The sequence below is a fragment of the Rissa tridactyla genome, chromosome 1 (assembly GCF_028500815.1).
Source record: "Rissa tridactyla isolate bRisTri1 chromosome 1, bRisTri1.patW.cur.20221130, whole genome shotgun sequence".
In the NCBI taxonomy this organism is placed as follows: Eukaryota; Metazoa; Chordata; class Aves; order Charadriiformes; family Laridae; genus Rissa; species Rissa tridactyla.
Window position 1 is genome coordinate 136508887 of NC_071466.1, and position 26595 is coordinate 136535481.

The following is a 26595-nucleotide window of genomic DNA, read 5'->3' on the forward strand; positions in this document are numbered from 1 at the left end:
CGACTCCTGTCCAGTTGCACGTGCAGGCACAGAACACCACTGCCAGCAATCTGCTCAGGCATCCATATAAAGAACTAACACACCCATGTCCTCCTCCCTAAGCTCTGTTTTTCAATTTTGCCTAACGCACCACACGGCTCCAAGCTACGACACGTGGCTTCGCAGAAGTGTTGTTACACCACACGCGGGTTCGTAAAGCAGTCCCGCTCTGGGATTCTTTGAAATGGAATCATCAGCAAGTCACCTCCTACCTGTGGTTGGTACCATGTGTTTGAGGAGTGTTTCATTTTAACTAATTTAGCTAGAAAATTCCCCAGAGGAAGCCTCCTGCAGATGCTAGTCATAAAAATCAGGTGGGAGAGGGAGGATGCAGTGCCTTGTGGGTCTTTAAACTGAAACCGATTCAATATTGGTATGCACAATTAAAGGCAGTACAAGCAGTTAAGAGCTAAAGAACAATCTCATTTTTACAACATTGCACAAACCCATACCAAAGATTTTCCTGAATTTATCAGGAAGAAATCGTTACAGCTTTTAGTCTCTCAATATTATACACTGCACAAATTTAAACGTTAATGGCTACATAGTTAAGTTTAAAACAAAACACAGATCAGTTTAGAAAAGCTGTTTGAGTGGTTTTTGGGTTTTTTTGTTGTTGTTGTTTTTGGTTTTTTTGTTGTTGTTGTTTAATGCTAGTAGCACATTGGCTTTTACCTTCTTCCTCTTATGCAACACCAAGTTGCAAGCTGTCAGCGGTTCATCATTGAAAGACTCAGCAAGCAGAGTCAGAAGTTGTGCTTCCTTCAAAGTGGAATGAGAAAGAAGAGTAAAGAGGCTACTTTGTCTCACGAGTGTCTGTGAGGCAACGCTTACCATGAGTGCTGCAGAGCATTACCCCACCATTTACGCTTGCCACCAGCAAGAAATACGTTGAAACTCAAACACCACTAGGCACCGTAGAGAGAAAACACTCTTAACACAATTCGCGGTCGTTTAAGAGGTCTGTTTATTGGCTGCAGGGTCCAACACTTTCTGCACTGCTGCCATTCGCAAAGTCAACTCCATTTTTGGTGCACAAAGGTTCTCCTTGCTCTTTGTTCAAAGGGCTCAGTAATTACTGCCCCAACATCATTTTCAACCCATCATCTTTTAATCAACACTGATGATCAATGAGGCAAAAAAAAACCCCAAAACAAACCATGCAACATGTGATAGTCTGATAAAATTAGGCTGAGAATATTTATATATTTACACAGAGAACGTTCAACATCATAACCTTTAAGCTTTGTATTATCTTGACCAAGCATCCAAACAGCTACATTCCGGTGTAAAATACTCTTTTGTTTAAGGTTTGGTGTAAAAGCTACTTATTTCACAATGCCTTTGACTGGATTCTACCGTACCTATTCTTGACACAGAATTTCTACACACCAGCACCACACACTTTCAGTCATACCTCACAAAACAAGATAAGGCATTCGCAGATATCTGACTGCTGTGATCACAAGAAACCCATTTTCCAGAACTTTCAGCCACGACCTTTGGAGACCACGAGAGTCTTTCAAACACGAAGGGCGAGTCTGTAGGAGATGGCCAGTTCTTCCGAGAACTATTAACTTGTAATTTCTTGACGCTGCTACACACAACACATATAGAATTTAAGACTACTTTATTCGTTTCCTAAATAAAAATTTGTTCTTAAACCCCACTGGATAACAACAGGTCTTAGGCACTTCTGAAGATTTTATCTTATATCTACCTTTAATAAGGGGAAGCTTTAGACTACAAAATATAGGACAAGCAATCAGCCGGAAAGGGAAAAATTAATGATTGGCAAGAAGCAAGTCAATAGTCTAAAAGTGTAGACTATTTACATGGACCTCACATCCATACAGAACCTCGGTGACCAGACAGGATTCTGTACATGAGGGTCTGCTGGAAGAAGTTTGTCTGCAGAGCCAAAGACTTCACTGTTTAAATTAAAACTTGGTGTAAGAATATACTTTGGGAAAAACCGCTTTACTGTGGAAAGTCACCCGTGCAAACAATTCTTTTTTTCAGGAAAGCACACCGTGCCCAAAAATGGAAAACTGAGTAACAGCGATCCAGAGCCCAACGTGCTCAATCGTTGTAAACAATGAAGACCAGGAGAATAAAGAGAGATGGGACATGAACCCCCACACACTGGATTAGCGAAAACAGCTGAAAGATTTATGGCGTTTCTAAGAATGGCTTATTTTTTACAAGGAAACTTGGAACGCACCCTGTGCTGGCTGGCAATAAGAGAATGTGATTTCCCATATGCAGTGGTTTCTAAGGCAGAGCAATAATCTGCTAATACAAAATAATTGATTTACGAGCTTTCTTAAAAAAGAAAAGCTTTTTACCTGTTAAATTGATAGCAGTGAAAAACCTGCTAAGGGTGAAACGGTTTACATCCTTGCATTTGACAGCTATCAATATACATCATCTATGGACACTTCAAGGGGTAAGCCTTGATCTCCAGAGGCAGTGAATGGGCAGAAGGATGGAACAAGTTAACTGAGTAATGAGGTATGGTGGGATTCCGTAAATAAATAAAGCTGTTCTGCAAAGCTTCCCAAATTTTTTAACCGTGCCGCTTTCTCAAGCATCAACGTACCTAATGAAAACCACGTGCGCCAACAGTTAAGACGTGGACAGCCATACCTTTATGGCACGCAGGACACACCAGTTCATTCCTCAGCAATTATTTAAATGGCCAGCAGAGGCTCAAAACAGTTTACTGCTTAGGACCTACAGAATTAAAACCCCCTCCAAATTAAAAAGGTGAGGGGTTCCTATTAACATTCCCTTTTCTTTTTTGGTATAGCACAACAGCATGTTAAGGGCCCAGCTGTGCCATCTTGGCCCAAGCAAAACTCTGACCATCTTCCCTGTCAATCTGTCTATGTAAGGACAATAAATTATGATTTTAAGGGTTTGTTTAAAAGCAAAACAAAATGCAAAATTTGTTTTCCCCACTTGATAACAGAAAGCAGGAACCAGGGGCTATATACATAAGAAGCCTAAGTCAGTTGTTTAGAAAAGGAATAACTGAGAATATGGCACATCTACTTGTTTCCAAAAAGCACTATTGACATTCAGTAGACTTTTTGACCTATGTTTTCTATGCATCTGGGCATACCTGTAGCCCTTTTCTAATAAAAAAAGATGAGTCTTCGACGTACCTATAGCATATCCACTAGCAGGATACAATAAAACAATTGACTTATTTCAGGACACTTACACTGCAGCCCTTCAAAAACTAGACATCCAAATGCACCCAAGTACAGGTAACAAAGCAGGTGATACCTCCTGCATAATAGATGGGGAATCTGAACCGTACTTTCTGTAACATTACCTTTATACTGATGTACCAGTTTAGAAACATTCTTCATTTGCTCTGAAATCTTACACAGCAAGATTTGCTCAGTCTTTCAGACCACGTGAAATTAAGCTACCTAAACGTCATATACGATACGAAAAAAACATCACAAATTACTGTCGACTGAGCAGTATTCAGGCACCTACCACTTGGGTTCCAATCTGGATACCTTTCCTTTTCACGTGTGTTATTCCTCTGGCTGTTTGACTGAAAGCTATCAATTGTTACTAGTAACACAAATATTAACCCTCTCTCCCTTCCCTCCCCAATGAGTACGTAAAGGAAAACAGAGCATCGATTTGCCCAGCTCAGCAGTATGAAAGTGCAGAATAAGGAGCATTCTGAGAGGCTTCAGAGTAGGACCGGTCTTCTGGCTGAAGAGGTGTTTAATTCTTGACACGGGCAGAATATTCGTACCCACTGCCATGAGGCACACTACTTAGGGACCTCAGGTAAGCTGCCTAGCAAGTTCCTTGAGAGGGCGCTTCAGCTGCTGATTTAGGATTCCACCTCTCCCCCCGGCTCAGGAAGGAAGCCCAGGCACACAAGTTACATGCCCCAGGTTGGACCGCGTGAACACCTTCACACACGCACGCCACGAGCGCGCACTCCCACACAGCAAAGTTCGAAGGCTGCAATGCGAAAAGTGGCGGTGCTGGTAATGAAAAAGTGAACTTTTTTTTCTAACGCCGCTGCGACACATTTGAAGCAAACTAAAAACCAGTAAGCCGTCAACTGTCCCTGTCATGCACTCGTGCTGCCGGTGTTAGAAATGCCACCGCTCTATGCTAAGGTGGCTGCTTCCAGACCTCGACTCAAAAAGAAGACCTCCTTACCATGCTGGATTCATCATGCTGGGCTGAATGATAAAGTTAGTCTACCTTTATGCTGAAGTGGAGCTACTCCCGCGGAACCTGGCCTGAGGAAAAAAAAGCAGAAAGTCCGATTTGAGAGCTGAAGTCATCAGATGCTATTGAAAGAGTAACAACAAAGCACTTGGGGAAAGGCTGGGTATGAGGGAGTCAAAGGTCCAGGCTCAGAGCACACGCCATTTGGTAACTGTGGCAACGGCATAAGTTTAGGTGCTCAGAGTCTGAAAAGTGACAAAAATGGCATCTTCGCTCTCTATTTGTGCATATATTGGAGTCTCACATGCCCAAAGAGACACGCTACCCCGCCCTCTGCTGTGCCAGTTATGCAGTCATAAATAAACTGAAGTATTGACTGGGTCCCATATCAAAACAGTGGCCCAGACTGCAATAGTCTCGGTATTCAAGCGTTTAGCTTTCAAACGTCAAGGACAGCAGAGTTTTGCTATTTAAAGAAAGCTGCATTTTACCTGTAAACATAAGGCTTTTTTTCCTGAGAGCTCCTGACGCGATTTTCAGACCTCCCACTACGCTATTTTTAGTCACTTTTCAGAGCAGAATTGCATTTCAGTCTTTTGTCTTTCAGGAAAACTCTCTGCGCTTCAGCAGGTAACGGTACAGCAGAACACCACCAGGAGATGAAGAACCCAGGCAAGCTGCCCAGACGTTAATCAGGTCTTACCTCCTCCTCGGCTACAAACGCTACCGCGAGGATGACTCTACATACTCTTAAGTCCAGTGCATGCAGGAGGATGTTGGTTATTGGTAAGGTTTTTAGGCTTTGGAGTCCAGTTACGGCCTCCTATTTTTCCACTTTAGACTCAAACTTGTGTCGACTCAGCTAACAGAGAGAGATAAGCAGCATTAGTACTGGATATGAACCTCGGCTTTACTATAGCAGCACATTTTAGCCTTCTTTTCACTGGCTCATTGTCTTAGCCAGTTCTTGAGGATGAAAATGTTGCTGTTCTTTGGTAGATACAGAAATCTGTCAGCAGAGTTCACCTGTCCTAAAACTGACACATGAACAAATGGGAACACTTTCAGCCTCTTTTAAGCTCTGACCTGACCCGCTCCACGTACCAAAGTGGCGATGTGCCTTTGTAGCATCTTTTTCCTTTTCCTCCCTCAGTAGGAAATTATTCTCTCATCCCTTCAGTCCCCACACGCACGCACACGCGCTCACACACACACACACTAAGCCAAACCGACAAGGGGAGCGTATGGGCCAGAGTCTAGGGAACGACGTTCATTAGTACATCATTATGAAATTCTCAGGTTGTTTCTCTCAAAGAATATAAAGTTTAACACATTCTGTACATATTGTTGGTTTCTTAGTTATAAAGTAAACACAGTAACAAACTGTCCATAAAGCGTCGACTTGTTTTAAACACAGCCCCTTCTCGTTTTATCTCGCTGAAAGTCCTCTTCCAGTCAGAAACACTCAAGCGATGTACTGCAAGTGTGCATACGGTGTATGACAGCAGAGGAAGGAAGAAAGAGGCACTTTTGATCGGCTGGTATTCTTGGACTTCCCTTTTTCCTGCGGAGGTTTATGTTCCTGACACTAGATGGTAGTGTTAGCACAGAAAAACCGCTGTGGTGAGGCACTTGGCAACAAGGCTCCAAGGCAGTGCCCGCTCTCTGCTATGTCATCAGAATTGGTTTCTGCCGCACTTCCAGGATATCTGGGCAAGGGAGAGAAACAAGAGATACGGCAAACTTAGGAGGCTCCTGAAAGTAGCCACAGTACCAGAAAGCACAAAGAACCGGAGATGCAATTGCGGACTGCAGCACGGCCCCCCCTGCTCTGCCCGCTAAGGAATTTAAAACACGACAAGTATGTCACTTTGGCTATTAAAGTCCAATTCGGTTCCTGCCCAGCTGGACCCTCGTTGAGAGATGGTGAGCCACAAATATATCCCATCATGTAGAGATGATGGCTAATCTAAGTGTCATTTATAGTGGGAGGAAGCAACATGTGTCAGTCACAGAGTGGTGTAATCTTCCAGAGGAGCATGCAAAAGTGCCATGACAGGAGATGCCAAAGGTTTTCCCTTTCTTGAAGGGAGAAACACACCATCCCCAAGATCCTTAAACAGACTTTCAGCTCTGAAGATGTGGCTAGAAATAATTCGACTGTCTCATCCATACTATAACCCAAAGTCTACATTTCTGCACTCAAAAAAGTTGCCACAAAAATCACTCCTTTTGTCCATTTTGTCCAAAATGTGACAGAATTTGAACCCATAAAAATATCAGTCATAATCATGGGTATCTTTCCAAAGGCAGACAGTAAAACCAGCATGCTGGCATGGCAGTACGTAGAAATTATCTGGAAACTGGGCTGCTACGTCCTTTTCAAGGCTACACAGAGAATAAAGAACATGGGAAAAAGGAGCACACACTTAATTAAAAGGCTGATCACATACAGCTGCACAGAGAAGATGACGTGAGTAAAAATTGATCCACAGCTCCTGAGGGCTCCAGCCACGCTTGTGAAGACTGAAACACAGTGGAGCGAGCTCAGTGAAGGGCCACAAAGATGATTAAGGGATTGGAGCACCTGACATAGGAGGAGAGGCTGAGAGAACTGGGATTATCTAGCACGGAGAGAAGGCTCAGAGCAAAGGAAGTCTTATCAATATGTATAAACTCCAGACATTTTAAAACGTACTTTGATTGTTATTACTGGGACTTTAGTTTCTTAGTACAGGCTTCCTAAATTACCCAAGAGAGATGAGCATCTTTCCCACTGCACCCTGTCCCACGTGTAACGCTCCTGCTTGCTGGAAAGCTGCCACTGGCGCAAACGCATTAATTACAAAAAGGCACTGGAAACGGACCCTGCCCCATGTGCCAAGCTAAAGCAAATGCGGGTAGTGAAAAACTGCAGATTAAAATTCTGCCTTACAGCCAGGACATTTCATGTCCTATTTCTGTGCATCTCGATATATACACTGACTCCTGCAACCGTATGGTAAACAAATTCGGTCTCAGAAAGGATGTTTGAGCTCAAAGCAAACATTTGAGAGCACGGAGGCATTTATGCCACCCACTTAAGCAAGTATTAAATGCCAGCAGGAACAATACGCCTTCCGTGAACTCCAAAATGCCTGTGGTGAGAGACTAAGTGAGCTTGACAATTCCAGCTAACTAGCTGTAAGATAATCAACACAATTATCATAAAGAATAACTACATATCTTGCTGAAACATTGTTCAAAATCCACTCAATTTCAGAGGATCAATTTTTACTGGAAATCCGTAATTTCTTCTAAATTGAAATCAATCCTTACATACAGTGAAAGGACAAATGTAGAAACACCTCTGTGCTAAGTATGATTTCCACACTTCTGCCTTATCAGCTACAATTTTCTTCTCTCTAGAGCCAGAGCCAGTCTACTTTTGCAACAGGCTCCGAGAGCTCAGCCTGCAAGTGAGGACAAGACTGCAGCTATTACTATTACACTAGCACAATATAATCAATGATATTAATACCAATACTATCTTCTCATCTCTTTTAGCAGCAGATTAACCTGTTTAACAACATATTTCCTAACTCCTTTTCTTTTAGCTGCCTTTCAGGAACAGTCTGGAAATAACCACTATGTAATAGATTGTTTTTGTTTTCAGGTGTGTTCCCTTTTTAGACCCAGACAGAAGAAAGCAAGTGCCGATCAAAAGCCCACAATCCAGACAAACCTCTTCAGAAGTCATAGGAAGGAATTTCCTTCAACAGAAGGAAAAAGATTAAGTTCTTTGCGGAAGCAACGGTTATGAGGAGCTTCCAGGGTTAGAGACAGGACTTTACATTGCCCTGGGATCGTAACATTATTCTGGTCTAGATTTTGGAGTTGAGCAATAGTTTTGCCGAACGCACTGCTATGCAGCTGGATCAAACTTTCTTTCTGCCCACGAGGGTCAATGAGAAGGCATTTCAGGGCTTCACTTAGGAAGAACAAAGAGAGTGGATAGTAACGCTAATGACATCTATATGAAAGAAACTGCCACTGCATTTAGAAGAGAGAGCCCTTCACCACCACTGCTTTCTCAGCTTTCAGACTTATCTCGAGTCACATGGGCACCCTCATACTGACTGCAAGCTGTATCCCCGAAAGGCTGGCAGGCTCGCTGATAGACACAGCTCAAACAGACCAGTTGTTTTCTCCAGCCCACCTGTATTTATAGGCAGACAATGGTTATCCAGATGAAAATCAAAACTTCGGTACTGCCTGCAGATTGTAAAACCCAACTTACTGTGCTATCTTGGCCCAGCTGAACAAACGCAGAGTTGGCTGTCATCAACGTAGTAACTGGCACAGCTAGACCAACAACACTGGGGACTCATGGTAGGACATACAAACATCATTTATGTGTACTTAAAGACATTGGATACCTGACAGATTTATCGTCATCAGTGTGGGCACTTCGATAAGTCCAAGCAATTTATATGGAAACTAAATCTAAGAGTCAAAATTGGCAAAGGAGGTCGCTCCAAATTCCAGAGCTGCCTTTGTGTAACTCTCACAATCACAGGTCTCTGCTCCAACTATTGCTCTCAGTGGATGCGCTCACAATGAATTCCCTTGCACTCATGAGAAGAATGAAGTTTGAATTCCGGTATTAAAGCAACTAGCATTCCTCTGGAAGTTTGTTAGAACAATTCCAACTTGTTCGAAACATCACCAAGAACTGTCTCAAAGCCAGAGAACAGGCTGACACCATTCCACTTGTTCACGCTGATTTGCTGCTACAGTCAGCAAATGAGGTCTACAAAGTGATGTTCCCTTACACAGAAATATTTGTTCCTCTGTCTTAATAGCAAAATCCCACAAAACACAGAAGGCTGTTGGGGAAGCAGAGGACTCTCTGCTCATGCATAATATATCTTAAAACTCACCTGTTAAAATTCGATGCAATGGCAAAGTGATGTAAGTTAAGTGTGCATAGAGTAGAAAGTTTTCATCTGTTCTGTTCAGCTTCAGCCACGAGCCCACCAGAGACCGTCCTGTTCCAGACAAGGACCGCGACCGCAGATTTGTCGCATTGTGCAGATCTGTAAAGGTAGAAGACAGCAACCTTAAGTGATTATACTTTCTGCATTTTATTGGAAAGTCCAATGAAAGCTTCTGAAAGAAAAAAAAAAAAAGAGCCTACTATTTATGGCCTAGAGAGAAATCACACGTAGGTCACTATTGTTACTATTTTTATTTTAACTCACTCAGATCTTGCCCAGTGCAGAATTCACCATTTGCACTGAAGCTAATGAATTCTATCAGCAGCTGGCAGCAGTAGTAAACCATTATTCACTAACAGACCAGCCAGGAGAAGGAATGAAGCCTTCGCTACCAAACTGCACAAGCAGAATCCTCGCCCAGCCTTCTCTCATATTTAATATAATAGAATATCCCCACAATTAAGTAGTTACTCATGCAGAAATTCGCAAGTGTAAAAGCACTAAAATCATATCTTACGAAGACAACTGACATCTACAAGACGGGGAGAGAGTCAGTGTTAATAAGGCGGTTCACTGCAGATTTCTTGCATCCCCCAAGCCAAACCTGGGACCCTTCAGCAGTGCCATTCTTCCCACAATAAGTTTAAAGGTCCACAAATAACTTCTAAAACAAAGGGATGCCAAATCCACTGTAGGCTAGAGGCGGTTTTTATACCTGCAGGTCTCTCCCACAGCCAGGAGCCCACATGCCACATACTTTGAGTGTTTCTAAACTTTCCTTCCAGTTGCCTGTAAAACTCAGCCCTGTCCCACAGTGCTAAAAGCAGACGTTGAAATGAACACGACGATTCTGGTCTGGAGCAATTCAAGCTCTGGGATTCATTTGTTTAAAAGTGGGTCCTGATCCACACAAAGAGGTCTTAGCACAGGAGAAATACATAGTGGCAGCTACTCTAGCAAGATGCATAACAAGGTGGGAGGAAAAAAACCTACTTGTTTTCCCTCCTTCCCTATAAATATGTATAACCAAGCAGTTTATTCCCTCCCCTCACACATTGCCACTATGCCAAGGGCACTGTGGTGATCAGGTCAGAAGGACCTGACTCTGGTAGCTGGAATAAATGCAATTCTCCTGTTGTGCATTGCTTGCACACAGCAAAAGTAAGTGAAGTGGGCCCTCACAGGCTGATCCTATCCACAGGAGGTCTGTCTGCCCTGGGGGCAGGTCTGTGGCAGCACTGGCCAAACCACAGACGCTGCTGATCTTTAGACAGCCAAGTTTTCCTCCACCCACAAAGCCAAGATGCACCCAAATATCTCCACTTCTACAGTTCACGCAGTGATGGGCTTTTTGAAGTCAGCTTTTTCCCTCCAAAACAAGATAATTTCACCACCCAAGCAAAAACTGGTAGGACACTCACGTTTCTGAAATCCGTAAAGAATCTCATTTAGTTACTCTTCCTTGTAGAAATCTCATCTCCAAATAAATTAAGCTTCCTAGCATAACCTGTTAAAATACTCCTCTGTTTATCCTTGGAAACAATAAGGTCAAAACATTTCTAATTAAGCGAAACGACACTATTCAGTATTTTATGTGTATGCTATAAAGTGTTTGGAAAACCTAAAATTTGTTCACTTCCATTAATATATTAGAAGAAAAAGAAAATGAAAATAAGAAGAACGCTCATCGTTATGATTATGTACGCCAGGATCAGACGCTGCAAAACAATACTGAACAGATACTGCCACCACCTATGAAGGCCACTGGATAAATGCTTTGAACTCCATTCCATCCTGTGCAACTTCCAGGAGAAAGGTATCAAAAGCAGGACTCCATCTAGGAAAGCTCCCACATTACGTAGTAATTGACCAAAGCCCTAGCCTTTGCCTAGTTAAACATGCTAACACACATCTAATTTGAAATAACAGCTGTTTTGACTAGGCAAATTAAGGAAAAAGAGATTAGGAAGTGTTTCTATTGATGGTACCCTAATTTAGTTACAACCAGTTTAAGTTGCACAGATTTTGAATTAAAAGTTATCACTTCAGCCTGTTTTTTAATGTGGAATTCCTTATTAGCTAAGCTGGCCCAGTACTGATAGGTCCATTACTGATAGGTAACACCTTTGCTACTACGAACAGAATCTGTGAACTGGAAGATACCTTTGTGTTTATCTGTTAGCGTGCCAACAGGTAGGTAGATTTTCTGGCTTTTCTACTGAATTGTTTTTAAACATATGAAAAGCAGTCTGGACTTCGATATTTGTGAGTTTCCTGCCTAACAGAACTACAATATGATTGGATTTATACGCTATATTCTGAATCAGATTCAGTTTTGTATCTTGTTGATTGTTTCATATTGAGTAACTAGACTTCATAGGAAGAGTTCCACAATGTGTTAAACCATTATATATATATATATATATATATAAAAAGAAATTAATTCATCAGGTGTCCTTTTTACAGAGTTCATAACTGATCCAAAGCCAGTTGAAGTAAATGCCTTTTCACCAACTCTTGATCAAATCGGGGAATTCAAAGGACCTGTCCATGAGAGTATGCACTCCCCAACTACATTGTGATATCTGGGAGAGTGACACCTGAAAGCGTGGTACCTGGGAAAGGGGGAGGATCTTGCCTGTTTATTCTCAAGCTTCTCTCAAATGCACCTATATAAAAGGGGGAGATAAGTTTTAAACACATGTAGGAATTGTTGGTCTCCAGCCTTCAAAGAGATGCCAAGCCTGTGAATAACCACAATTTCAGAGTAACACTGGCATTGGACTTTCTGTGGAGCTAGGTTTTATTACACTGCAAACCTTTTGGGAAATCCAGCATTGGGATCCCTTTCCATAGCTCTGTGCCCTCTCCAGACAAGTCTGTCTAGCTGATGTTACTTCTCTCACCTCCGCCATCTTCGTCTCTGAAGAACTCCTCACTGTCATTTGCTGAGTGGGATTTTTTCATCTCAGCGATTCGATTTCGGGGCACTTTTCTCTTGAGGGATGGAGAGAAAAAGGATGGGCGATTGTTGCGTTCTGGGGTTGGTGGTGTGCTGAAAGAAGTGACCTAAAAGGGAAACAGAAGAAATACTAGAAAAAAATGTTGTTTAAAAAGTTCTATGCTTCTTGTAAGAAATAATTGGTCTTAAATACGTGCCATGAGGCAGTCACATGTGTAAAAAATCAGAATCACGACTGGAGTCTTGTTGTAAGTTTTATCAGAGTGGCCAGAAAATACCAACTGAACACTCATCTCAGCTTCAAGATGCTCACCAAGATGCAAATATTTTGATATATCGTCACTCTCAACTGTTATGTGAATATGAAAAACCTCTCCCCTCAGAGGATCACTTAACAAGGAATTATAGTCATAAAGGAACAAAATAAAGATTAATAATTTAGGCACAAGGAATGACAATCTTATTTTTGCATCGTGAAATTCAGAAGACTTAGTAGACTAAAAATGTATTGTACTGGACATACTAAAATTGTGCATCTTCTTTTCTTTGGCAAACACAAGGTAGTAGTTTCCCTGCTTAGAAGAATGCCACATGGAATTACTGTAAAAGGTCACGGTGTCTCTATGAAGCAGGGTCACAAGGTAATTAATTAACCCAAGACGCTGACGCAAAAGTGAAGTCAATGTAAAATTATATTTATATCATATTTCAATATAGGATGGGGAAAAACAAGTTGAGAGACACCTCATGATTTGGTTAGTCAACAGAAGGGTATAATTGCCTATGGTTAAACACAAGTTACGGATGAAACTGGAGAGACAACTGCCCTTCAGAGCAGTAGCTCCTCTTGCGTAAACCACAATTATAGTCAACCGTATCTATTTCAGAAAGAATTGAAATACAGTGCTTATGTACTGTTTTTGCTAGTAATAGTTTAATTTAAAAAAAAAAAAAAGGGATGACTACTTTGCTTATGGAGGTGAACAACTTCTATCTCATCCTTCCTTCTTCACAAAGTTAATTTAATAATCCCATAACTCTTCCTGAGATGAGCTCTGATATTGCTCACATCTGTCCCTATAAACAAGGAGGGAGGTGACATGTGAGTGAGGATGACAGACAAGCTGGGTTGGTGTTGCACTGCTGAAACACTCTAAGCTGTCCCTCTATCATTAATGTAAAAAAAATAATTGAAAATTCAGAAGTATTCTACCACCTAACTAATCCTCTCTTTAGTGCACTTAATCTCTAATTTGTGCTTGTCTCTATTTTTAATTCTGATGCCGTTTCATATCACACCTGGAGGGAAAACCAGAAACAGACAAATCACCATTAAAACCATTAGCAAAAAGCAAAGATAATACATTATCACATGCATTTTGACATTTTCCAGTTGACACTGGAAGTCTTGGAGCCAAAAGATCAGGAAGTCCCTCCGGGCCTGATTTCTCCAGGCTGTATCTCTGTGGTAGAGAGCAAGCACATCCAGTTAACGAGCTCTGTGCTGGCAGCTCATTTTGCCTTTTAGGAACACAGAAACCCAAAAAAAAAAAAAAAAAAAAAAATCACACAGCTCGCATAGAGAACTTTAGAAGCAGTCCTGCAGACCTTTAAACTACACGGGTTAGCTATGTTACACAGGAAACCAGACTAGAATCCACCAGGAACTTTCCAGCCCAGGTCAGGACGCATCTGTGCAGGTATTTTGAAGACATGTTGCCTAATCCCCATTAACTGGGTAAAACGCCTTAATTGAAAACAAAGCTCAGGACTTGAATAAGGGCCAGATCAGCATCTATGGACTAATTCTATTGATATTTTACTGCACGTGCCTTAAAATTAAGTATACGCGTAATTATGGTACTGCATCTAGATCCGTAATCTTTGCTTTAATATTATATAGGCTTCCTATTGGCAGCATTAATAAGTGGCAAAATCTCCTACCAGTACCGTTTCCTGTGAGGTTTAGCAAGCAACCTACATAATACATGAATTCCATGTTTCTAGGTAAATCCCATCTTGTACAGAAATGGAATCTATTAATTTTCATAGAAAACAGGCAGAATCATCACTTTCCCTGGCATCAACATTGCTGTTGTTCCAACAAAACACTCCTCCAGAAGTATGAATCATCCAGTCATCTCTTGTGTTCAGTATTTGCTCAAGGGAAACTGATAAAAATCCATCTGCATATACTGAGTACGTTCAAAAATATACACAGGCAAACCTAAATTTAGAACCTTGATATGAGTTAATCCCAGCTTCTGTCCACCTATGGCTTTAGAACAAAAACATGCTCATGCTTAACCGTAAGTCAGTATTTCTGTCTGCTACTTACTCTCTCATGCACTGGGGAGTCTGGATTTGAATCTTCCTCTGTCCCATACGGTGAAGTGTCACCAGTAGAAACTCTACTCACTGCCATCTCTGCATGTCCTTTCCCTTGCGGCCCTTTCATTCGGACAAACTCCATGTTGTTATATTTATAAAAGCCGAAAGACATTCTTTGAGCCATCTTAGCTGCAACACTCACCTACAATACATCAAGACAGGGGAGAAAACCCATGTAATATCATCTCCGTGTTCGACAAAAATAACGTTCAAACTGAAAGCAGTTATCTAAAAATAAGTCAAAAACATAGTGGATAATGATCATTATTGTTGATTCTCAAGAAGCATTTTAAGCCACAAGCTGAAGGAAGGCAATATTACAGATACAAAAACAGAAGCTCAGAGAAGAATCAACTCCTTCAGCAATCCAAAAAGCAGAATTACCCAATGGCACACTGAGACAGAATACAAGGTTTTTATCCAGACCCACACAATGTGGCACACCACAGCACAAGCAGGCACGTGCACAAGCCAGCCTGTGCAGCGACACTCGTTTAAATCCAAAAAAGCAATAGACACGCACACAGGATGCCCCAAACTAGCAAAGCGCACCACGCAACTCTGGCACTACTTTGTGGCAAGTCAATTCAGACATTTCTGTGTCCACATTGCCAAGCCCAAAGCATAAAGAACCAGCCCCCATGCACAACTAACCTGCATCCCATTGCTCACCGCAAAACCCTGACAGCTTTTGAACCCTCTCAACAGACAGAAGGGCTCAATTTCCAGTTAACACAACTGAACTGAAACCTGAACTGAGAACTGAAAAAAGGAACAGACCAATATGAAACAGTCAAGGTTTTGCCAAGTGAAATAAGTAGGACTTATCCATAAGTTTAAGTGCTTTATTACTACTTTCAGCAGCTTATCGCCTGAAAGGGCCAAGATGCTCGTACTATACTAAGAATGAACAGACACAACTGAAATCAAGTAACCTTCAAAAGCATAGAGGGCTTGCTTCTGTTCTGTTAGAAAAAAGGTCAAATTTTTCCAGTTTTTCCTTTGGAAATTGAGTATTTGAAGATCTAACGATTTTATTTCATCTAACAAAACAACGTAAAGTAGCAGCGTGGTCAAACTGGACATTCCTAGGCTATGAGGTGACATTAACACATCAAATTTTGTCTTTCCACTGCAAGGCTTTCTTCTTATTTTGACTTTAGTGATTCTGCATTCCTACGTATTTTAATAACCCACCTGCTGATTGTGAGACACCATAAGATGAGGGTGGGACAGAGAAACAATTCCAGTTTCGTGTTCTCTTGAAAAATTGTTTTTGAAAATTTTAAGATTCTTGTTGTGTTTGGGTTTTTTTTTTTTGTTTTGGCTTTTTTTTTTTTTTTTTAAAAACCCCTCGGGACTGTCTTCATAGCAAACTGAGAAGTTTATTGGCTCATACACTCTCTCAACTTCAGCATTAAGTACTGAATTTGAAACTGAGAGTGTTGGTATTTCATGTTTCTATAGGAAAGCAAAGAAAGCTTCCTTCTGTGGCAAGGAAACCACAGCGGCCTGTTGAAAATGCTGTGAGTACAAAACAAACTAAAGAAAAACACATTTTACATATAGCAAGGTTATCAGAGTTTACGATCTCCCTGAAAAACATGCCTTCTCTGAAGTAACTAGAAATATCTATGACCTTTCAAGAAAATTAAGTGTCTCCTAGAACTCTGTTATTCAGACCCATTCCTGTGTCATGCTCTTGGCTTCTTAATCAACTTCACTATTTTTGGCAAACACCCGGGAAATACATCCTGATCTGAAGACTCTCAGCTGTCTGCGCCAAAAGCATTAGCTTTCAGGTAATTTTCAAAGCCAAAAAGGACAGACTACAATGCAGATGATCTAACAGGACAAAAAGCTAACAGCCTGAGCAGCAAATTAAAACTGTGGTCAGAGTATCATTGTACAAGGGATGTTGTCTTTCAGAAGTGCCTTACCCTGTTATCATAGACCTTCTTGAGTGCTTCATAGCGGATGGACCCCTGAAAAATCACCCCTTGGAAGGTGTTGCTTTTGTCACTGGCCACCAGCTCCACACAGACCATTTCTCCTTCTCCCACAGTCATGTCACTGAAAACCTGCCAAAGATGCAAGATGAAACACTTCAAGGCAAACCGCAGCTGTTAAAGTTCAAATATATTCAGATTCCCATGATTCTCCTTAGGCCCAAGGCACTTTCAACGTAAATGGAAGAAAGCACGGGAGCTGCATGCTCCACGCTAGACTTTCAAAAAACCAGACTCCAGGCAGTGCATACTGCAAATCACGTGTTGAGATAAGCAGCTATCACATCAACTTGCCTTGCTTTAGCCCATCATAAAGACAGATGCCAAAATCCAGCTTTAAGCTCAGAGTTCAAACATTAAAGGAAGAGGAAGGTCAAATAAAACAAAATCAAATGAAATAAAAACTATGGGAAGACAACCCTCAATTAGCCAAGACCGTTCGCTCAAAAGGTACAAGAGAACAGCTAATCGGGACATAAGACTAGAACAGGACAAAACTCTGCTGCTGCAACAAGGAACTCACCTCTTCAAAACTGTCAATCATGAAGAATATGTTGGGGTAGCTGATCTTTGACTCCTCTCCTTTGCTGTCCATTGGGTGTTTGCTAGGAGATGCAAACACTTGCTGAGGAAGATACAGAAAAAAACCCAAACCATCTTCTCAGTTAAACGTGCTCAGGAATGGATGCACTGAATACAAGGCAAGCAATACCAAAACACCACAGTCCAACACCGCTCAGTCAGCCAACATTTTCACCTACGCTATAGATGCTGGACATCCTGCAGGCAAAGCTGAGTTGGTTTCTGACTACAGCCTGTTTTGCAATAATGACCACGCTTGTGAAATCCTTGCCTTTTCACAAGCAAGTCACCAAATACTAGTTGCTCCACTGTAAGTGTCCCTGTGCTTAGCTGACCTCTCACCATCCTACGGTACAGCCAAGGTATTCTTTTTGTTAACATAGAAAACCACCTTGAGCTGCCTTTAAGTTACTGCAACATGCTGTAAAGTAAAAAGCACACGCAGCAAGAAAGTTATTGTGGAGTAGCTGACCTAACAGTGTTTGTTTGTACAGTTAATTTCATTGTTATTGTTTGCTTAGTTCCACGATAAAAATCAACATCACTCAGTACATGGCCCTCAGGAGGACAAGCACTTGATTTCTCATCTTCATTTTCCACTTCTGTTTCCTTCTCTATCCACCGTTGTTGTTCTTGCACATTCCTCCCCCTGAAGCAGTTCCTGAACTCCTTTGGTCACTGCACTCCTCTAAACAACCAATGTTTAAACAACTAAAAGCTTTAGATTTTATCATTCCAACAAGATCAGCAAGCAGGTAAACAGGGAGAAGAATTCAGACCAAGTAGCTTTCTTTGCTTCCACCTCTGTTTACAAACAAAGCTTTGAATTACAAGAAACCTGTCAAATCTTAGCCCACCGTGAATGTGTTGAAAGCTTTGAATCTGCCCAGATTGTCAGGCATGTGATATTCTTGCCACAAACCATTCAACATGAAATATGCCTAAGGGTAGGATGTTAGATATTCATGAGAGGGTTGCTTTTCCTTATTTGTACTTTTGAAGCCTACATGCACATTTAAATACAGATTATTAAAAAGAAAGCTCGCTTCGACAAGAAACAACATTACAAAGCAACAAGACTCCGCAAAGATGACGCTTGCACCAATGCCTGAAACAAGGACATCTTCCATCCATCCTTGTTCTCATGCCATCCGATGTAAAGCTAAAAACAGCCCCCAAACTTATCTCCAGTCAGACACACCTAAGGAAAATACAGTTTGTAGAGATTTTATTGTCAAGCCAGCAGAGAAACTATGCAGTCTGCAAAATAATTTAGGGGAAAGTCAACCTTTTTTTACACTGGTTTTATACCTTAGGTACTCTACTGATATGACCACAGTAGCTTTGTCATCGGTCTGGAGTAGCACAGTAAGTCCTGTGCCTGAATAGGGCTTCTACCCGTTCAGCACGTGGCTGCACACTGACAGGGTAATACACGCTTTCTAAACAAAGAACCACCAGAGCAGTAATACAGATCCCCAAAAGTTGTCTTTTCTTCATTTAAAACTAAAAGCCTCAATGGTGCACGTAACAATGAAATGCCCGACTGAAACATGCTTTCCACAGTATATAGAATTGCCTTTTCTCTCTCCACAGATCTACTTCATGGTGTTGGAATGTTACTAGTATGTACTGGTAAATTTTAAAAGGGAAGACAAAGAAAAATTTATAGTATGAGCCTCTAGGAATGAGGAACAGAAAACCCTCTCCTTATTCTGAACACTGCACACAGGCACTGAGGGTCGATCTCATCTTCCTAGTTTTCAAGCCTGCACACAATATTTACAGATTTTTCTCAAAAGAATTTTGCAGAAGTTAGCCTGGGGTGAAATTATGGCTAGTAAACAGTGGAAAAAGCAGTGAGAAATAAAAGGCTTACATCAGTGGTGTAATGTGGTGTCTCAACAGCACCAGAAGGGAATTATGTGCCTAACCAATGCAAATTACAAATAAAATAATCAGCATTGCCAGTTCTGTTTGTAGGCAAAGCAACAATTGTTTTGAAATGGTAAAACAAAAATAAATTACTAAAGAGCATTGGTTTATTTTAGGTAAAGCTATGCAAACAGCTGAATGAGCTAAAGGAGTGGAAATGCCTAGGAGAAACAGCCTTTTAAAGGCAACAGGAGCCTTTTAAAGAAGAATTTCTGTCAACTAGGGGAAGTTGTGGCAAGATCTGCTGGAAACTGAGTGAAGAAGTTTGGGGTTTCTTGTTCCTATCCCCTCCATACTTATTATTCAGTCTCCTCCACTATGCTAAACCCTGTATTAACTGTATGCTGCACGCAAGCAAGTGATAAAAACCTTCCGTGTGGAGATGGAACGAGCAGTTTAAGAGAGAAAACAAGAATCTCCTAAAACAATAAAAAGAGAAATTGGCAATCGGTCAATTGTCTACCATTTAACAGCGCCACGTTACAGATTTACCCCAAAGGCTTTTCGTAACTCAGGTCTCATACAATTTCAGGTTTACCCTCAGGTTGGTTAACAGTTGGGCGCTCCCTCCCAATGCACTCCCCTCAAATCTAGGAGGCAAAGATATAAGTCTTGAAAGCACGCAGAGGTCTTCACAATTTTTTGAGAGAGGCTATAAAGGACATTTAGATCTCACATTTAGCTGACTGGCAGGAAACGTCACTAGACAAAGACTCGAGATGCTTCAAAAGGATGCATCTGTCAGAGGACAGCCTGAGAATCACTGCCCTGGTTTGGTAGTTTTTATGATTAGGTAATACCGGATGCCAACCTCATATCCGCAGTAATAACAGGGTAATCTCACCTGAGACTTCTTTTTGTGAATGTGAATATCTCCTCCATCAGAGCGTGTGCACACAGCACATGTCACCACATAATCCAGCTAAAAGAGGACACCAGATAGAGAAATAAAGGTTTAGAGTTAGAAAAACAAAGCGTTCACGTGCATGAAGCAGAATGCATTCTGTCTTGATTTTTTTAGCTGGCTGGCTAAAAAATAAGATGTTTTGGTATTGTTGATTTCTTTATTCTGCTTATTATACTGAAACGCCTACAATTTTCAAGCCTGTGTTTGTTTATTAACTCAATGATACTGAAACCTTTTGCACAGATGTTTGCTGAGGTGCACAACCTATGAGTAAAGAAACCACTGTCAATACTGTTTAACGCTAGCTTACTGGTCAGCTGGAGGAATAAGCAAGACAAATGCACACAAGCACACTTTAAGGTAGAAATGGAAAAGATACCCTCCGTTCAAAAAGGGAAATACAGAAACACTAACGAATACAAACAACACATTAGAGAGGTCAGAAACCCTTAACGTAGCTTGTCAAACAACCTGGAAAAACTTGTAAGGAGCAAGCGTGGTAGCTGTGGATAGCAATGCCCAGCTGTAGCAGCATCTCTAAATTCTGACTGTAGCAATCAGATTCTAGTTTTATTCAGCATCAAATAAAGGTGGAAACTGCTCTCTGCAGAGTTGTTCTGCAACGAGACTTTTGGGAGGAAGGAGAGAGAATGAAAACAATTTATTTTCCAGGATGCGTGCAATGAGCCAGTGGTCTCTCATTCCAAGATCATAATCCACAGAACTTTTAAGGGATCTTGAATGACTATAGTAATGTTCAGCTTCCCTAAGTGCCAATGTAACATACGCAACAACTGAACAACCTATGAGTTAATTAAACAAATAATTTGTGCTAGCTTCATGTTTCCACCACCAAAAAACCAAAAGTTTTATTAAAGCTCTGATATCAAGAGCAGCAAACTCCCAGTGCAACACCTAACACCTTTACTGCATTTCCAGTTAGCAGTTCCCTCTCTTGGCTGCACCACTGTTGTGAACTCTAACGGAAATGTTGCTTGTCTAACAGTCTCGTTCACTCTCAGAAGCTATTAAACTTGACAAAGCCTTCTATTTTGTAAAACTTTGTTACAAAGCATAAAATTCAGCCCAGCTTCAATGGGTACAGTTAAAGGTTTTTTTGAGGAAAGCTATTAGGACTCTACCAGAAAACTAATAAACATCTCAGCTTATGGTTGTTCAGACTCTGAAAATTAAAATCATGTTTTCTTCCTCTCCTCCAGAAGTGTTCAAATCTCCCAAGCTAGGGAAGAAAAAGTATAGAACAGAGCCTTCCCTGAAATCTCTCTAGCATAAATAGGGCACTAAAATTAGATAAGCATCACTGTTACCTTCTGTAGAATGAGGTTCAAGTAGACACTCTCTTCCCAGTCAATGTCAGGGTCTCCCAGGCCAGGAAGCTTCTTAGAATCTCTCCGGTAAACTTCAACTTCAACCTGCTAAGAAAATATCACATCTCCTTGAAAAAATATTACCTAAAGACACGTATATGCATACACAAAACTGACACCAGAAGCTACACGTTGTGTAGCTTCCTGCTGTATTTTTCTGTCAGGATCAGATTTTGTTGACCATGGAAATTCAGCCCTCGTGGAAGAAGTGAAGCCGGGCGGGGACAGGGGACATGAGGGAGAACAGGTGAGAGAAGCAGGTCTCTGCAGGGGAATCTCCGTTTTGGACAGCGGCTTCATTTATTCCTTATGATGGGTGTGTTTTAGCAAAATGGAAATAAATAAAATATTGCATATGTATATACTTCTCTTAACACGATCCCTTGAAACCAAACATGTCACCAAACTAATGCTCAATATCATCTAGCTGGGTAGCTGTTGCTCTTTCCCAGGTGCAGTGGGAGACCCTAGGAAGACAAAGTCCACTAATTAATGCTTCACAGAAGACGTTTTGGCAAGCTGTCTTCTAAATGTTTCGCACTGACAGTACCGATTGGATCCCTCTAGATGTGAGATTTTCAGCGTACTAAAACTAAGCAAATGAAAAATTCCAAAAAATCACAGAAAGCAGAAACGACTCTACCAATGCTAACATATTGAAACAACTGAGATAAATTTAGAACTTGATGTAGTACACAGAGTTAAACTGTAGTTTGACACTTTACAAAAACAATCTGCAGCACGGCTTAATTTCTGACCTGCTGTGTAATATAAGATAGGGTGACAAGTAGTACACTTCACAGGTGTCAGAGCTATGCGCTACCTTGACAGAATACCTGGAAAAACATTTGTTTTCTCTTTGTTTGTCCAGTATCTTTTTTGGTTAACACAGTAACACGCTTTAAGAGATGGTTAAGAAATATCTAGAATGTTGTGACCAGCTGACATCACGGCAAACAGAGCAATTCATGAACCTTTCTTTGCTTTGTTTGGGGCAAAGAAGGGTTGAGCCCATTTGTTAGAAAACAGATTGTCGTAAAAGTCAGAATATGCCAGTGAAATCATATGGAGTAGAGATTAAGCCCTATAGCAACTGTATTTATTTCAACTCCTCTAGCTCTAAAGCTACAAAACCGAAATATAATGAAGAAGAGTTAAACAGTACAGTATTTCAGGGTTGACACCATCATTACATAATATGAAAGCTGAATGCACTGTTTTCTATCATTAATTTTTTATCTTTTTTTTTTAAATACAAATATCTTTTTAAAACGCCTATAGACTCATACATCATCATTCCCTTGTTTTGTTTTTCTTTCTTCTAAACCTCCTAACCGTGAACTTTTCTATTGGCAATATAATCGCACCAACTAATGAGAGTCACTGCGAAATAAACTAAGAGCAGCTGAAGGAAATAATCTAATTTAAATTCATCTTTAAATAAACAAAGGTGAGATTTGCACACTTTCACACCTGAAAGCACAGAAACATCACATTCGCAAGATTCCTGAAATACCCTAGGAAACAAAAGCCATCCTGGCTCCAAAGGAAGGACGCGGAGAGAGGACCGGGTAAACGCAGGACTAAGTAGTTGTGGGGTAAGACTCCAGCTCTAAAGTAACGCCAGGGCAAGAGAGCCCAAGTGCTCAGCAGACACCACCTCAGTCTCTTCTGCCCCCATACCAATGGAGCCTTTATTTTAATCCAGGCAGAGTTTAACCATCTCCTTAATGATGAAGTTTAAACCTCCCTTTGCAGAAGTCAGCCACTAATGTTTTCTGCTGGTGAAATTAATTCACATGCTGAACTACATCTCCTCAGCAATTACAAAGCCATTGCACAACAGCTCTTTCACGGAACCCTCCCCAACCTTGTCACAGATAGTGACAGACAAAGTGCCTCTCTCTAATCGCTTTTTCCCTAACCACTAATTTAGGGTAGGATTCCTGGGCAGTACAACCTGTGGGACAGGGCACTGTGGATCACTGTGAATCACCGCCACGGCTGTTCCCTGAGCCAAGTGCTTAAGCCACACTGTATTACACAGGAAATTAATTTAGGGAATTTGGGGAACTCATTTTTTTTGCCAGGCAATGAACTGCATGGGGTTCAGATCTCTGTTCAACAGGTCCAATTGGGCAGGATAGGGGCGACCCCTTCCCAGAGAGAAAGGAGCCATCAGCAGCCAGAAGCAACAAAGGCAGCACTCGTCCGACCCCAGAAATGCAGAAAATGGACTTCCAAATGCTCTCTGCGGCGCTGACATCTGTTGGACGTGTCTTGCAGCTCCTGCTCGTGCCCGGGTAAGCATCCCCGGTGAGCATCAGGAGAACAAACGGGCCCTACCCAGCACTCTGGCAGCAGTTACGCCGAGAAGCCAGCATTTGCTACAGCAGCCAGTAATTTTGGATGCCTTACTTTCCGCACGACCAAAAAAGGAGCTGCTTTTGTAAAACGCAATGAGGCCTTACCAGGGTGCTGTAACAAGCAGCACCACTGCTCCCTGTCTGACTGGTCATATGCTTCACAGTGCAGGCACCCAAATTACAAGTCACTTTCAAAAAAAAATAAAAATCTCACCCCTTAATGCATGAACATCTCTACCTGCAACAGCTCCTTCACTCACTTCTAAACAATTCTTCCAGAGGTAGTAAAACAGCATCTTGACACATAAAGCAAAGTGCTAAATCTGGGTTGGACAAAACAAACAGCACTTTCCAGGGGCTCAGTTTCCCACGCAAGTGTCGTCACAAATTAATCCCAGCCACCCTCTACTGCGACAGTGCCGGACACGTGAAGGTGGCCATGCAGTATTACAGGAAATAAATCAACAGGCTCAGTTCAACTCATAGCAAACGATCCTGTTGTCACCAGCACACCGTGCAGTCTCCGGCAGGGCCAAGGATGTAAGAAAGACAGGGGCTGACTCCATTCAGACCCTGCAGCCACCTGCTCAGCATTTGACAATGAAGGAGGCATCCAAATCAATCACTAAAAAATAATAAAAAGACCCCAACCGCCCTAATAACAGAGAACTTTAAACACAAATTTTCACCGTTTCATACCTGTTAATCACTATTGTTTAAAATCAGCAGTCTAAACTCCTTGGCAGGCTGACCTAATTTGTCCACATCTCTAGGAAGCTTGTTCAGCATCTGTACGCTTATCTTCCTGGTACTATGTATAAACAGCATATACGCCAAGAACATAAAATCAAAACCTGAAGCCTCAGAAAGCCCCATGACTCAGGTTCCTGACGTGCAAAAGAACTGCAGCTGTTAAGATCCCATAAATGCTATAGAAGTAGCTACCTTTTAACTGTCATCAAGGGACTTTCTTCACTGAACTCCAAATCCAAAAATCAAGGGCTAAGTATTAACTTTTTACGTTTAAGTGAGTAATTTCGAGTGAATGTAGGCACTTGGGATTGACAGCATGGGAAACAGAAGACCAACGTGTTCGCTGTTCTGACCTCTAAGTACTCGGACATCAACAAATAGGATTGTCGTCAAAACCTCAATGAGTTCTCAGTAATAAAGAACATTACATGAGTTTAAGGAAGTCAGTGCTGCCAGTGCAGAACACAGTGCTTCCTAAATGAAGAGAAACACCTGCCTTACAGAAGTGTTGCCTTATATTTATATAAAAATCACATGGTAACTATGAGCCTGATTTTTTATATCTATAAAATAATATATATAATATAGAGACAAAAAAAATATATACAATTTCATAGCACACCTCACGCTTTTCATCAGAACTCCATTTTGTGATATTCTAGGCTTAATACGTGTTGTCACATTTGGCCTTCAGGACTTAAATAATGATATGGGCTGGAGAAAATGCTGGATTTCAGACAGCTGAGTCCTCCCAAGAAAACAAGTCTGTCTCAGCTGGGGATCCAGGAGACACTGGGTCTGTTTCCAGGTCTGCTGCTGATTCACTTGTCCATACCTCACCTCTATGCTTGTTTATCTGGCTTTAGATTAGATGTGCCTTCCTGCAAGCGTGAAATTTATTAATAGAAAGAGCTACGTAAATACTAATTATTTATTCCCAATGAAATAAAAAAGCCAGCCTGGGTATTTCTTCATTCAAGTCATGATGACGACCCTTCTACAGTTTCAGCAAGCTGAAATCCATTATTTCAGCTTTATAAAGTTTTCACAGGGTTGCCAAGCTAAGGCTAGAAAGGAGAATTACATCAGCTAGGCTGACCACCTACGTGTCACAGACATTTTTACCCTGTTACTTCTTCACAAAGCCCAGTTAAGCACATTTGACTAGACAGTGCCTGGGAAAATACTTTATTTTGAGAACTCATTCCAATGATTAATCACCCTCTTGGCTGAAAGTGTGCAGCTTCATTTAATTCAGCTGCTTTCCTTTTGCCAGCCTCTGGTTCTCCTCATGCCTATTTCCACTATATTAAGAAGCTCTTTAATACTCAGGTTTGGGGTTTTTTTGTAACTTTTTAATCTCTCAGATAAACTAGACAGAATCCCTTTAGGAGGTCTCATAGCAGGGCAGCTCTACAGATCTTGTGCTCCTTTTGCATCCTTCTAGTATTTCGCCAGTATTGGAGTTTTCTGGTACTGGCACAGCACTGGCGTACACATCCTTACTGCTCCCTCAGGATTGCAATTTTTCTGCACAGTAAAACGATCACGTGCTAAATAACTTGTACTCTGTGCCTTGCCTGTCCTTTCCAGAGCCTGCATGCATGGCTGGCACTGAAGTATTGAACTACACTAATAAATGGATCCACATTTCCCAGGGATTAGGCTGCGTAGTCCGACGGTCATGCCCTCATTGCAATTTATGCAGCACCAGTGTGTGTCATCTGCAAATCTGAATCCACTGTAGTTTTATAATCCCGGTTGCTGGTCCCTGCGGAGCCTCCTTACCAACACCTCCACCCAACGTTGTTTCCCCTTTTGACCCCTCCATTTTGCCACTTCTGCTACCCAGGACCCTCACCATCGTCGCGCTCTTCCTCAACCCATTTCTTTTCCATGCACGGGAAATGTTCTGGATACCTTCTGACAAAGGTCTCGCATACTAATCAAGCTATGGTCCATCTCTAGGACTTCATGGGCTTCTGTGCTGCAATGCCTGTGCCTACTCTGGAGTGGCACCAGAGGTCCTGTAGAGCCCCGCAGCTACTCCCACCCACAACACACATTAT

At 41.5% G+C, this 26595-nt stretch overlaps 1 protein-coding gene across 3 annotated transcripts in view; it reads right to left on the minus strand.

The window, feature by feature from the left end:
* Positions 1-987: 987 nt before the first annotated feature.
* The window catches only part of KIAA0930 (KIAA0930 ortholog), an 88132-nt gene continuing 62524 nt past the window's right edge, over positions 988-26595 (minus strand). The window contains exons 3-11 of one of the 3 annotated variants that reach the window (XR_008464556.1): positions 21348-21455; positions 19957-20034; positions 17119-17220; positions 16527-16667; positions 14534-14728; positions 12140-12302; positions 9177-9332; positions 4243-5963; positions 988-1636 (exon numbers count right to left, since the gene is read on the minus strand). Coding sequence is in view for 2 of the 3 variants with exons in the window: in XM_054189183.1 (XP_054045158.1) it covers positions 5923-5963; positions 9177-9332; positions 12140-12302; positions 14534-14728; positions 16527-16667; positions 17119-17220; positions 19957-20034; positions 21348-21455 (984 nt within the window). In the remaining variant the exon portion in view is untranslated. Of the gene's footprint in view, positions 5964-9176; positions 9333-12139; positions 12303-14533; positions 14729-16526; positions 16668-17118; positions 17221-19956; positions 20035-21347; positions 21456-26595 lie in introns of all 3 variants that reach the window. The other 2 variants (XM_054189184.1, XM_054189183.1) reach the window with 2 other exon arrangements.